This window comes from Odontesthes bonariensis, chromosome 3 (assembly GCF_027942865.1).
Source record: "Odontesthes bonariensis isolate fOdoBon6 chromosome 3, fOdoBon6.hap1, whole genome shotgun sequence".
NCBI classification, from domain to species: Eukaryota; Metazoa; Chordata; class Actinopteri; order Atheriniformes; family Atherinopsidae; genus Odontesthes; species Odontesthes bonariensis.
The window spans coordinates 43619444-43634494 of NC_134508.1; the positions used below are offsets into that span (position 1 = coordinate 43619444).

The window sequence follows — 15051 nt, forward strand, 5'->3', positions numbered from 1 at the left end:
AAAGGTTCCTACAGTCCAAATGCGGCTAATATTACAAAGGTGAAAGAAGGCAGTCCTAGAAACCTGTTTGAGATGTGTCAAATGATAAATTCTGGTCAAAAATAACTCTAAGGTTCCTCACTGTAGAACTAGAAGCCAAGGAAATACCATCTAGAGTAACTATATAGCTAGACAATCTCTTACTGAAGCACTCAGGTCCAAAGATAACAACTTCAGTTTGTCTGAATTTAGAAGCAGACAGTTCTGAGTCATCCAGGTCTTTATGTCTTTAAGACATGCTTGTAGTCTGACCAACCTATTGGGTTCATCTAGTTTTATAGATAAGTACAGCTGAGTATCATCAGCATAGCAATGGAAATATATGCCATGCTGTCTAATAATGTTACCTAATGGAAGCATGTATAAAGTGAAAAGAATCGGTCCAAGCACAGAACCCTGGGGAACTCCATGACTTACTCTGGTGTGTGAGGAAGATTTTTAATTTACAAGAACAAGCAAAATCAGTCAGAGGATGAAGCTTTTTACACATGGTTTTGTCTAAAACTGAACAATTTGTGTCAAAACATTGTTAAATGTGTCTGCACGGGAAGCTTTTCAAACATGACAATCTATCATCTATGTGAGGTTGAGGGTAAGAATATGTTGAATTGATATGAAAAAATGTGAAATATTGATGTTTGTGCTGTTTGTAATGTTTGCATGTGTAAAATAATTTTATATGCCCTCAAATTGCTTGTTATTTCTGTTTTAATTTTAACACATTTGTCCACAAGTTCCTCACAAATAATTTGTATACATTTGTGAATAGTTTAATAAACATTTATAGCAATGATAAAAACTAATTTAGTGCTCAATTCATTGCCCATCACTGAAACACTGCCTTGATATACTACAAATACTTTCATTACTTAGAAATGCATCTGTCTTTCAGGCCCGACGGTATTGGTACAGTGACTATAGAAGAGAAGGAGCGCTTTCAGGAAATCAAGGAGAGGCTACGGGTGCTGTTAGAAAATCAGATTACACACTTCAGGTAGGAACCAGGTGCACATTGTTGAAGGTGCTGTTTTAAAATCCCTTCAAATCGGACTGCCTTGCGTTAAAGTGAAAATAAACTTTTTTGGCTTTCTTAGGTACTGCTTTCCATTTGGACGACCAGAGGGAGCGCTCAAAGCAACGCTGTCCTTGCTTGAAAGAGTAAGTTATATTGTGACACTGGAAAAACATACTGTAAAACATGCATAGTATTTTCCCTTTAAAGGCTGAAACTACTAAATATACCTACAGATTACATGATATACCATTTTTTTCTGAAAAATGAAAACAAACAAATTAAAAGAAAAAACCTCAGTTGCCATCCTGCTTTGTCTTACTGGGAAGGTTCTGATGAAGGATATTGTCACCCCAGTCCTACAAGAGGAAGTCAAAGCTGTGATAAGAAAGTGTCTGGAACAAGCAGCTCTGGTCAACTATCAGCGCCTATCAGAGTATGCCAAACTGGAAGGTAGGTTACAGCTGTATCAGTGGTTCTTCCATAGAACTACAGTTAAAACAATATATGCCGTTAAAAATAATGAAAATAGAAAAAAATCCTTTTTTTCCCTTTAATTGTCATAGATTGAAAAATAAATATCTATACAAAGTGAAGCAAAAAGCAATGATGCTTTGAAACTGTAAAAATAGTTTTATTGCATTTTCACATTATTACATTCACCGATATTATTTAATTGAATTTGACCGTCTCCAATTTTCCCCACTTTAAAACGTCAGTTTTAATATTTTTACATAGGTACATTTATACGAAGTCTAGGAGATGCTAAAAAGTTACAGTATATGTTAGTTTCTTTAAACAGGATAGTGATACTCAATATACGTACATTAGGGCTGAACGATATATCGTTATCGTATCAATATCTAGATATGAACATTCAAGATATTAATATCACAAATTCAGCGATATCAACGATATATTTAACCGCATGTGCAGCTCAGGCAGTCGCAAACATCATTTTTACACTTGCCCTTATGTAGAGCTGAAGCCAGCCAATGACAAACATCCGAGGGAGACGGAGACACACAAACTACATTCACAGCGGGGAAATTAAAAAGAGAAACATGAGTGCGGAAGATGAGGCCGGTGCAGAATCTGCGCAGTCGACGGATTTAGTGGCAAAAAATAAGTCATTCTCCATTATTTGGATGGATGGATTTGGAGGATGTGAACCAGAGCGAGGTGTTGTGCAGGTCGTGCTTGGCAAAAATTGAGACGAGGTAAGGCAGCACAACAAACATGTTCCACCACCTGAAACAACACCAGAGTGTGCTCAATGAGAGAAACGGCGGAGACTTCTTAGTCATCCAAAGTGAAGCCCAAGCAAAGTTTGATTGCTGATTCGTTCAGTAGCGTTACGCCATATGAGTCGATGTCCACCAGGCACAAAGACATTACAGATGCTGTAACATACCACATGCAAAAGACATGGTACCCGTGTACACCGTCACAAAAGAGGGCTTTCAGAAAAGGGTTCGGACGCTGGACAAAGGTTACAAAATACCATCTCGAACATATTTTAATCAAGTGGCCATTCCAAAAATCTATAACGAATGTAAAATGAATGTTGAATCCAAACTCCGTGAAACATTGAACGTTTTGCCACAACCACGGACCTGTGGCCGAGCCGGACGACTGAACCTTACATCAGTTTAACGCTCCATTTTATAACAACAAACTTCCAACTCAAGACCCGAGGTCTGCATACGTCCTTCTTTTGTATTATGTTTTTTATTTTTCAGAAAAATGCTTAATTTTCACTGAATCCACAGTCATATCGTATCGATATCGAGATATCTGGCATGAATATCGAGATATGAAATTTTGTCCATATCGCTCAGCCCTAACGTACATCTTAATATTTTTCAACAAATAGTTATCATTATAATATTAATGATGACATTATACATCACTGAGTAGTTGCATTGCATTCAGCCTACTGTAAACCTGTTGCATCCTTTAATATCGGCTTGCTTCTCTCCTACTCTGTGCCTTGATAAACTGAATTTTAGTACAGCGGAGTTCACAATAAATCTGTTGTAATATACATATTGTTCTATGTTATCGGACAACACAGCAAGTCTATACAGTTACTAAAACGTGGTCTATTACAACTTTGCATACATCAGGAGTCAACAGGCACAGGGACAGGTGGGGATGGGGCTCAGCTGTGAGTGAAAAGAACAACACAAACACTGGTACAACAAGTTATAGAATTCTGCATCAGACCATGGAAAAATAAAGGGAAAATTTAATTGTAAATCCCATTTGAAAAAATATGAAAGTTCATTAAAAAGTTGATCAACCGCTTAGGCTTTTTTTTTTTGCCTTATTTGAAAACATTTAAAGGGTTAACCCAGGGGTCAGTTGAATCCACAGGCCACCAACCGAATAGACCTGCAAAACCTGTCACAACATAAAGGATAGGCAGTAGGCAAGGCAATTTTATTTGTAGAGCACAATTCGTACACAAGGTAATTCAAAGTGCTTTACAGCTACATAAAATCACAAGAAGGCAATACAATCATTTAAAAAAAAAAAAACATAAAAAATAATCATGAATTAATTCAATTAAAACCTAAAATACTTTCAGGTGTCATATGCACAGCTAAATAGAACTGTTTTCAGCCTGGATTTAAACATTGTCAGAGTTGAGGCCTGTCTCACATCTTCTGGAAGACTGTTCCAGGTGCTAGGAGCATAAAACTGAAACACAGCCTCACCTTGTTTAGTCCTGACTCTGGGCCCCAGCAGGAGACCCCTCCCTGAGGCAGGAGACCCCTCCCTGAGGTTCTCAGAGCCCGAGTTGGTTCATATGGCTCTAACATGTCAGAGATGTACTTTGGCGCTTGACCATGAAGAGACTTGTACACAAGCAGAGCTGTTTTAAAGTCTATTCTCTGAGCGACAGGAAGCCAGTGCAGAGACCTGAGCACTGGACTAATATGGTCGTATTTCCTGGTTCTGGTCAGGACTCGAGCAGCAGCGTTCTGGATGTACTGCAGCTGTCTTATAGCCCGTTTAGAGCCCAGTGAGCAGGCCGTTACAGTAGTCTAACCTGCTGGAGACAAACGCATGGATCAGTCTCTCTAAGTCTGCTTTAGACACTATTCCAGTAAAACGTCAAACATGAACATCTTGTGTCTGCAGGAAAAAAGTTACTTATTCTTTACAAATGCTATATGCACATGCTGTTTAGGTAGCTAATGAATAGTATGTTAAAATGCATTCTGTTAAGTTTTATCCACATCTTAGTCTTTCTTCACCAAAGTCCTTCATTACCTCTTTGAGGCTCTTATACACCAAACCAAAGTCAAGAAACAAGTAATGTCTCATACATTGAACACTAACTGTTAAAGTAACATTAACAGAGAGTTGATTCACTGGGCTGAAAAGCCTATCACAGTGTGATTTCTCACTGACAGTGGCAATTTAACAAGAAGAATTGTCTGTCAGACTTGGGTTTCCAGACAAGGCTTCAGAGGCAACAGTGCATTACGCATTGAAAAGACACGAGAAAGACGTTCACCGACCTTCCAGATGTTACCGACAGCTAGTTGTCGGTTTGGTGTATAAGAGGCTTTTAGCTTGCCTGGTAGCTGAAGTGACATTCCATCATTCCCTTTATTCCTCCTTCCTCTTCCTTGTTCTTCCTGACTCCCATATTCACTCTTGTCTTGTTTCCCTGTCTATAGGCTTTTGCTGCGCCATGTAACTGCTCTTTGAAATATTAAGGTTTGACTGTTGTTTTCTTTAATCAACATCTTAAACATTCCTCAGAACTTTACCTGATAGGGCAGGACTTGTAGTTAGAAATCTAGGAAAAGGATATTTATTTATCTATTGATTTTTTTTTAGAAGTATTTTTTATTGAGCACCGACAATTAACAAATACAGAACAGAGAAGCCCCTTAGAACAATGCTCACATATTTTCATTCATATGTCACACTATCCCATCCAACAAACAACAAACATAAGGGACACTCACCCAAAGAAACAAGAGAGGCATGTACTGTTAACAAAGTTGTACGCTATTTACAATGTTTTAGACGGAGGATCATATCTGAGAGAAAAGACTACTCAGTGAGATCAAGGGATAGTTTTAAGTCTACCTAAATACGTCAACGCTGGGTTCCAGATGGAGAAGAAGTTTTCCCTGGACCCTCTGAGTGTATGTTTATTATTTTCTAGTTGTATGAATTGTATCGGATCACATAACCATAATGTTACTTTAGGTGGATTCTTGGATTTCCTTTTTCTTTTTTTTTTTTCATTGCTGTTTGAGAAAATGTTGATGGGGAAATCATGCCGTTTCATCTGTGATTAACATTATTTATGACATTGTTTGGCCTGGGTTTAGCAGTAAGAAATTAATGATGGATTTTAGAAGGCCATAAACACAGTCTTTATTTGGTTCCAAGCCAATGGTTAAATATAAATTAAGAAGAAAGCGGAAGATCAATGGGCTTTTTATCACTCTTAAATCCCTATTGCTTTATGATCTGTTTGATGTATCATGTGAAGAGCTCATTCACACTAAAATCAAAGACCTCTCATCTTGGTTGCAGTAAAAGCAGATAATATCATGGTGCGGGACTTTGGGTGTACGGGTTTGTTTTTTAAGACTTAAGGAAATTGTTGGTTCCACTGGGAGGTTTACTTGGGATTGTTTTTTACTTTATTCCTAGCTGCTTACTGACCAGCACATTTGCACCCCTTACTAATTGTCTCTGGGGACCAGTGAACATCCTCGTGGTAATTTAGACCAAACATGAGCTGCACGTCCGTTTGAAATTAGTATACAATAAGGTGGAATTCGGTACTATTTTTCAATCCTCAGACTTTGATACATTTTCTTATAAAATCATGAATTATACGATGAAAAGCACACATTGAAATCTAGACTAAGAGTCTTATTTATTTATTTTTTTAACCCTTGTCCTGTCCAGCATTATGGCAGCAGAATTGTAATCTGAATACCGTTTATGCTAAACACATTTGCTATGCCAAGGGAAGCTTTATGAATGTAAAGCTCCCCTTGACGCCCATCAACTCCTCATTTTTATTTATTTATTTTTGTTACAATATTTAACATGATGTGATGATAGTGCCAAACCGGACCGGGGGACAGAGAGAGAGGGAGAGCGAAGAAGAGAAAAAAGGAACAGAAACATGAAGAGACAAACATAAAAAACAATGAAAAATCAAACAACCAGCTGCTACATCTGTAAAAACAAAACTGAAGTCGATTCACGGCTTTTGTGGGGTATCCAGCCTTAGAGGCACCAGGAGCACCTGTAAGCAGACAAGCAGAGAACAAACACACAAACAAACAAACAAAAAAGCACAAGCAGCAGCAATCTCATATAATACTCAGGTGACCTTATTCTTGGATTTCCAATGCAACAATATTCTCCTGCGTAAAAGCAATGATATATTTATGTCTTTTCCTAATTGTAAAGTAATTCCTATCTATGACACCAAATAGCAGCACTGAGTTGTATATTAATATTCAACCACTCTGTTTTAAAGATCACCGACCAATAGGTTGTCAGGGAGGGACATACCCAAAACATATTAGTTAGGTTGGCAGGAGTGCTATGATACCTGTTGCAGCATGCATTTGAGTTAGAGTAAATTTTTACCAGCCTTGCTGGTATATATAAAATACACATCAAATATATATAATAGTGACTGCGATGTAAAACCTTAAATTGTATTATGCCAAGTTATGCACAAAAAGTACTGTCATTTACTCTTTGTAGAGTGCTTTTCTAAATATCCTCCACCAATTCCTCCCCCAATTCATTCTCCCATTCAGCCCTGATCTTTGCAAGGGATATGGTTTTAAAGAGGTTATAAAGACATTTATTCTTCAAATTAGTCTTCTTGAGTCTAAAGGAATTTCTAACAGATCATCCAAGGTAGACATTAAAATGTATTCGGGAAGTTCGGGTCATGACATTTAAGAAAATGACTAACTTGGAAATAGCAGAATAAGTTAGACCGAGGAAGGCTGAATTTTAGTGATATTTTAGTGTTAGGCTCTAAGAACCGGCTCTTTGAAGTGAACGACAGGAACCGGCTCCACAATGGGAGCCGTTTTTTTTCTTTCAGTACCTCCCTGTCGTTGCGCTTGTGCTCTGCAAGTGCCACAGAGCCGACAGTTTTTTCCCAACGTCGTTTTTTTTGCGTGTTTTGCTCTGCTTCTGCCAGTTCTAGACGGGGATATATGGGGAGCCGTTTGGGAGCCGAAAGAGCCGGCTCTCCACAGTAAGAAGAGCCATTAGAGCCGCATCTCGAAAAAGAGCCGAAATTCCCATCACTACAGCTCATTGCTCTGTACATGGATGTAAAAAATCTGTTTAGAGCTCCTGCATCAGAACCTCTAAAGAGCCAGTGGACAGATTTAGTTTTTTCTGGGAAAGTGACGACAGAACCGAAGAGATTTGTGTGTGTGTGTGCGCCAAACATTTCACCGACAAATGTTTCCAGAACTTGGGCTAATACCGAGCCCAAGGGAGAGCCCAGACACCCTGCGGAGGAATCTCATTTCAGCCGCTTGTATTCGCGATCTCGTTCTCTCGGTCACTACCCACAGCTCCTGACCATAGGTGAGGGTAGGAACATAGATTGACCGGTAAATCGAGAGCTTTGCCTTCTGGCTCAGCTCCTTCTTCACCACGACGGGCCGGTGCGGAGCCCGCATTACTGCAGACGCCGCACCGATCCGCCTGTCAATCTCCCGCTCCATTCGTCCCTCACTCGTGAACAAGACCCCGAGATACTTGAACTCCTCCACTTGGGGAAGGATCTCATTCCCGAGAGTAAGTAATTTAACGCTCTATAATTGTGTTGCTTTCCTGTATGTACAGTATAGTTACATAGCTTGTTACCACATGTCTGTATCGTTAGCTATGCAGCTAATAGCATCTGCAAGCTCTTATCTCTGTCAACTGGGCTGTTGGAGGTGTTTGCATGCCCATGAGATGGTTAGCTCGCTCATTTTAGACCAAAACCCCCTACTTCAAGGTTCCTGAAGAAGAATGAATCCACAAATTCAGTGCATTTCATCAGGATAATGATTCATTCATGGTTCCAGCGCTAGCGCTACGTGGATCTTTGCAAACCAGAGCAATCAGCTGAGAAATCCTCACTCCTGCTTTCCCCTTCACGCACGCCTTTTTTGCTGTGTTTTGTGTAGCACTTGCTTGATGTTTGACTGTGTTAGGAGAGTTGTTCACTAACTAGTTCGTCATATTGTCAAAGTAAGCTCATTTCAACAGGTTTCGCTAGTTTTACGGCATAGGGCTGCCGTGCCATCTACGTGCCATAGCGATTCACAAAACATTTGTGCAAGGTACCACGGGCATAAGTAAGACCACACCCCCACCCTCCGCTTTGGATTTAAAGCTGCAGACCCTAAACAGCTCATTCTGAGGATCCTAAGGAAAGCTCATTTTTGGGACTGGCTGTAATTCTGCACCAAGGCAGAATTTTGGGGAAATAAACTCAGATACAGTATTAGGGGACCACTAAAGCCTATAAAAATATATAAAAGCCTCCATTTATTTTCATGCCATGGGACCTTTAACAAAATGGAATATACCTGGTGGGGAATTACGACAATCAGTCCCGGTTTCCTCACACACACACACACACACACACACACATCTGAAAAATGCCGTCAGTATTTATGAAAAAGAACGTGCTCAACCGTTTGGGAGCTATAGCTTTATAAAATACAACTTAAACAACACCTTAGTAATAAAATTAAAGTAATTAATATAAAACAATAGTTAAGCTCATAATTCGTGCACCTACCAGGGAGACAGCAAGGTCCAACTGCTGTTTACCCCGGGGTGCACAGCCTTAATCTCCAGGGGTGCTGCATTTAAGTACCATAAGACTTATTTTCCCCGAACAAGCGGAAGATAATGGATGGATGGATGGATGGATGGAGGACTTATTTTGTGTGTGAGTGTGATCTCCACTTGCCCATACAAACCAGATCAAGTGAAAAAAGAAATAATGGGACTGGACTGTACAGTACATGACCCACAAACATACCAGGCACCAACAACATAACATGAGGAGGAATGGGTAATAAAAAAAACCAAAAAAAAAAAGACTTTCAAAGTGCACATGCTGTAAATATCACAGATACCAAATACTCCAGTCAAAAGACTATTCCTTAAGAATCAGAATCAGGAAGGGTTGCAAAGTCTTCCAACACTAATAGGAAAAACATGCCCACTTATATGTTAAATTACTCAGAAATCATGTCAGTACAACAGCATGCAAAATTACCACCTGGACACACCCATCCAGTAGTCACACACTGGTGTCAAACCATCACAGAAAAGAATAGAAGAAAAAAAAAAAACAGACCCTCCAAAAAAAATTGCAGGAACTCATGGCCTATATGAGCCAATAACCACATACACATTTCAGACCAATACAAGAAATAACGCTAGCGACCAGCAAGAACTTTCTGATGCATGTTCTGAATAAGTCTGATGACTGGTCTAACAACCCTCCCATACCTTGTCCGTATACGCTGCAGACTGTCACCGGAAAGGTTTTGCTCTGCCTCTGATGCAATAACAGAACCAACATTAGAAGGCAGCAAGTCAACAGAAAGCGCGGGGACAGAAGGTCGAGAGTCCGGTAAGTCAACAGGACAGTCAGCCTCAACAGCAGGACCACATGGATCAGACTGGCTCAGTTTGTTAGATCTGGTCTCTTCTGCACTGTTGTCAGGGTCAATTTGGTCAGGTGTGTCAGGTCCCATGCGGTCATATCCCGCCACATCATCAATAGTAGTTGACTGATCTCCCGCGGAGACTGGGAGCTGAGAGATCCAAAAGACAGTCCTGTCTTCAGGTCCACATCCAGGGAGAACAGTTGAACCATCATGTTCAGCACCCACCACAGACTCATTCACAGCCTCATCAGTCAAAGAACTGTCAAAGGATCCTCCATCCTCCGGATCAGCAGGAACAGGTAAGAAGTTCACAGGCATAATGAGGTTCCTGTGGACCACTTTCTCCTGGTTCGTCGCACAGTTTCTTAGTCTGAAGGTGTTCAGACTAAGAACACCTTCTTTTCCACAATGATGTATAGGTGACTTTCCCAGCGATCAGCCAGCTTCCTCCGACCTTGTTCTCCTTTGTCAGCCAACAAGACTCTGTCCCCAACCTCCACAGGCGCACCCCTCACCTTGCGATCATAAAGCTTAGTCTGCTTCTCTTGTTGTCTCGTGGTCGAAATCTGAGCAATTCTAATAGCCTCTGCCAAGTCACGTCTGAGACACTGCACATAATCATCATAATCCACCACTTGCTCATCCATGAGCACAGACTGAAGCATCATGTCCACAGGTAACCTGGGAATCCTGCCGAACATCAGCAGAAAGGGTGCGAAACCTGTGGTTTCATGAACCGTTGCATTGTAAGAGAAGGTGAGTGAACGCAGCAGTTGGGGCCAATCCTGCTTGGCCCTGGGTGGAAGAGCTCTGATCATGTTCCCGAGGGTGCGATTGAACCTTTCAACTGCTCCATTGCCCATGGGATGGTAAGGTGTCGTATGAGATTTCTCAACACCAGCGACTTGGAGCATTTCTGCAATCAGGCTGCTCTCAAAGTTTGCACCTTGGTCTGAGTGCACTCGCTCTGGGAAGCCATAAACACAGAAAAAGTTGTTCCAGAGTTGATGAGCGACAGCTTTAGCCGGCTGGTTGGGACAGAGGTATGCCTGAGCTAGCTTAGTGAAATGGTCAGTCACAACGAGTACATCGAGAGACTTGTTGGATGAGTCTTCAGCTGACCAAAAATCAATGCAGCTCAACTCAAGAAGTCTAGAGGTCTTAACACTCTCAAGTGGGGCCCTGTCCTCAGGTTTAGGAGACTTACTGACCAGACAACGCCGACAGCGCTGCACATACTCCTTGACATCCTTCTCCATCCCGACCCAGTAGAACCGCTGTCTAGCCACATAGAGCGTCCTCCTCTGACCTTGGTGACCTGCCTCATCATGGATCCCTTTCAGGACCTTATCTTTGAGGGGAGTGGGCACGACGTACCGGAAAGTCTTTTTTGTCACAGCATCCTTTGAAGTGCGATACAGAACACCGGATTTGATGGCAAGTTGTTCCCAATGTCGGAGAAGGCGCAAGGCTCCAGCTGACACAGGTGAGCGTTCTCGTCTCGACGGCCGCCTCTGACATTCCACAAAGTAAAGCACTCGACCCAAGCATGGATCAACACGTTGCAAGGATGTCAGTTTGTCTTTGGGCAAAGGCCGGAAATCAGACAGCTCAGAAGGCAGAAGGGATTCAGTGATCTGCGGCAAGCAGATCGCATGTGAGGGCAACCAGTCTCTTTCTAGTGAACGCTCCAGAACAGCAGATACTGCCTTTGAGGAGATAGGTGGATGCTGAGACACTGCTGCTGCACTGTTGCATGTCACAGTCAAAGGGCGGTACTGCAGGCGACTAAGAGGATCACAGGATAACCGAAATACATCCTGCACACAGTCAGGTTCTAGGGCATTCGCTTCCTCCAGAAGTGCACCGTAGGGGACTGTCGTGAGACGATGGAGAACGCTGGGGTGCACAGAAGGTTCACGGCTGAGGGCGTCTGCCACCACATTTTTAGGACCAGGAATGTACCTGATATTGAAGTTGTATGGGGCCAGTTTCGACACCCACCTCTGCTCACAGGCATCCAGCTTTGGCTTACTGAGAATGTAAGTGAGCGGGTTATTGTCGGTCCATACGGTGAATTGCTGGCCTCTCAGCCAGTGGCTGAACTTGTCGCACACAGCCCACTTAAGTGCAAGGAATTCCAGCCTGTGCGCTGGGTAGCGAGACTGGGCATAATTCAGCGACTTGCTGGCAAATGCGATGGGCCTAGCGACACTATCACCATCAGCAAGCTGAGAAAGCACAGCACCGAGGCCATTGGAGGAGGCATCAACCGACAAGAGAAAAGGCCTACTGAAGTCGGGGTGAGCCAGCATGACATTGTTTAGTAGAGCCTGTTTCAGCTTCCTGAGAGCCTCACTGCATGCAGGAGTCCAATCAGCAGAAGAGAGGTCCCGAGACACAAGCTTGATCTTCTTACTCTTGGTACGTCGCGGTCTTGTGACACCCGATGTCAGTGCAAACAAAGGCTTGCTAATACCAGAGTACCCCTCGAAAAACTGCTGATAAAACCCAACCATCCCAAGGAAGGATCTGATCTTGGTGGGAGCTTGAATGTTAGTGCCCTCCACCATTAAATCCTTCTCCTGCAGTGCAACGAATGCCTTGACTTTCTCCGGGTCGGTTGAAATCCCCTCCTTTGTTACAATATGCCCCAGAAACTTCACTGAAGGCCTCATGAAGTGACACTTTTTGGGAGCCAGCTTCAGGTTGTGCGCCTTAAGCCTCTCGAACATCATCTCCAATCTCTGCAATGCCAGCTGTTCATTGGGGGCAAACACAAGGATGTCGTCAAGGTAACACAAGAGGCTCTGAAAAAATTATTTCATAAAACAATAAATAAAACAAAAGAGAAATAGAGATGACATTAAATCTAAATCTAAAGACAGTATGACTGTATGTCAGACCAGGCTTCATAATGTGACAGCAGCACAATCGTGTTAGGACTATTTTTTCATTGTCTATGATTGTTACTGTTACTTACTAAAAACTTGGTCAAATCTGGAAATACATGATTGTAGTTACTCGTGAAGTGCTTTTATAAAAACATATTCTTGAAGGTTAGTATACACGGTCCCTGCATAAAAAAGTGCAAGTGGTATTCTTCAATATGGCAAGTAATCACAAGAGTGACTGCCCCCACCACTCACACCCACCACATTAACAAATAAAGACTTGTGTATTTGAGCTGTAGTGCACTAATAGCTAAATTATGTACTAACACTGGCAGGTCCTAATAAATCTGAGAAACCAGTACCTCCATCTTGCAGAGTCGGGTCTTTTCTGTGCAAGCCATATGGAACAATATCTAATGTTTGCATATAGGGACACATCTTTAGCTGTGTGCTAAGATAGTCAAATGGAAGGCTCACTTTTTACATTACATAAATTTCCTTTACTAACTAATCACATATTCATAATCTCCTAAATCAAAGAATATTCTCTATTGCCAGATTCCAGACAATCTCCTTTTCACAGTCATCTTTACTGTTAATAATCTCTGACCCTGGCCACTCCCATGCCTCAATCTACTACCTCTTTCTCTGCAGGGAAAAAGAGAGAGATGTATGAGCATCCCGTCTTCTGCTTGGCGTCACAAGTGATGGATTTAACCATTCGTGAGTATCTTCCTCATGTCCCTACATCACTCCACCCCTAACAATGTACAGTATTATTTTTCTCTTACAGCCAGCATGCATGCCAACCTTCACATGTAATCTTATTTTGTTATACTTTATAGTCTGTGAAGTGAAGTTGTTACAGCTACTTGGTTATGCATTAAGTCAAGTATCTTAGATCACACTACAACACATTTAAAGTGATTAATACATTTATTAAAGGGAGTTTGGTTTTTTATGAAACTATCATTGAAACTTTCATTGAAATTGATTCAGTATGATAATAATAATATGCTTTTAAAATGTTTTCTTTTTCTTATTCCTTTTAAAGTATGCCATATTAAAAAAAATAATTCCTGAACAAAAAACCTAGTTTACAAAGGTGTAGACCCGAGTCACATAGGCTTACACTCAAGTCAGATGCTTGTCAGTAATTTGACTTCAAATTTAAAGAAGACTTTCAACTCGACTTGGACCTCCAGAGTAATGAGAGACTGAGAGCTAAAACCAGACATGTGAACAAAGTTAGAAAAGCTACTCGAAAAATTAGGCCAAAAAAATATTGAACTTAGTGCACAAAATGAGTCTTCAAGCATAGAACAATCCCTGTCCTTCATTGCAATAATGTGCAAACATTGAGTAATAAAGACAAAGTAAATATGTTAGTTAAACAGTTTCAAATGGTACACGGCATAAATAATGTAAATATAGAAAACAGGAGGAGGAGAGTAGAGATTAGAAAACAGAATCAGGAAAAACTGCATTTTAAAATGACAACTCAGATGTTATCAATGTAGTCTTCACATTAGATTAATTAAAACTAGAAAATTCCTGAAGAAATTTTGATGGGTGCCAATCTACTGCCCGCCCAATAAAAATATTTTTTTAGTTTAGTTAAAGTCGAGAGTCTCCTGTCACATATAAACTTTGAATGAGGTCTCTGCGATGTCGTATGGCTGACTTATGACGCCTCCAAAATAGGGCAGTTTCTGGCATTTAGGCAAAAGTGTCTTCTTTTACTCTCCTATAACCATGAGTTTTAATCCTGATGCATATGCCTGGAACAAACCCTATAAAGTTGAGAGTCTCCTGTCCCATATAAACTTTGAATGAGGTCTCTGTGATTTCATATGGCTGAGTTATGAGGCCTCCAAAACAGGGAATTTTTTGGCATTTTTGGCTCGTTAAGTGCCTTTCAATCGATTTTTCCATTGAATTTTGGGCCTCACAGAGGCCCAAAATTCCAAAGAAAGGTCAGCTGTAGACAGCCTTGTCATTTGTATCAAGGTCCAGTTTTAAAAAACAGGTTTTTTAGCATTTTTAAATGCATTTTGGGGCTCGTTAAGTGCTTTTCAATCGATTTCAATCGATTTTCCAATTGAATTTTGGGTCTCGCAAAATTCCTGAGAGGTCTGATGAAGACAGTTTAGTCATTTTTTATCAAGGTCCTGGTTAAAATACAGCTTTAATGGCATTTTCAAAATGGCCTCATTTTGTGCTTTTCAATCGATTTTCCAATATAATTTTGCGCTTCTGCCACCCCCTAAATGGGGGAGACATTTATGTCATTTTTATCAAGGTCCGGTGTAAAAAAAAGTTTTTATGCCATTTTAAATAAGCTTAAGTGCTTAATGTTAAGTACTTTTCAATGCATTTTCCCAATGCATTGTGGGTA

The 15051-nt window shown here is 41.0% G+C and overlaps 1 protein-coding gene across 4 annotated transcripts in view; it reads left to right on the forward strand.

Moving 5' to 3' along the window:
- Positions 1-15051, forward strand: part of LOC142377607 (calcium-dependent secretion activator 1-like) — a 452862-nt gene that overhangs the window by 157217 nt on the left and 280594 nt on the right. For all 4 annotated transcript variants that reach the window (XM_075461876.1, XM_075461875.1, XM_075461877.1 and 1 more), the window contains 4 exons: positions 932-1033; positions 1134-1197; positions 1381-1504; positions 13308-13376. In XM_075461876.1, coding sequence (XP_075317991.1) covers positions 932-1033; positions 1134-1197; positions 1381-1504; positions 13308-13376 — 359 coding nt within the window. The remainder of the gene's footprint in view (positions 1-931; positions 1034-1133; positions 1198-1380; positions 1505-13307; positions 13377-15051) is intronic.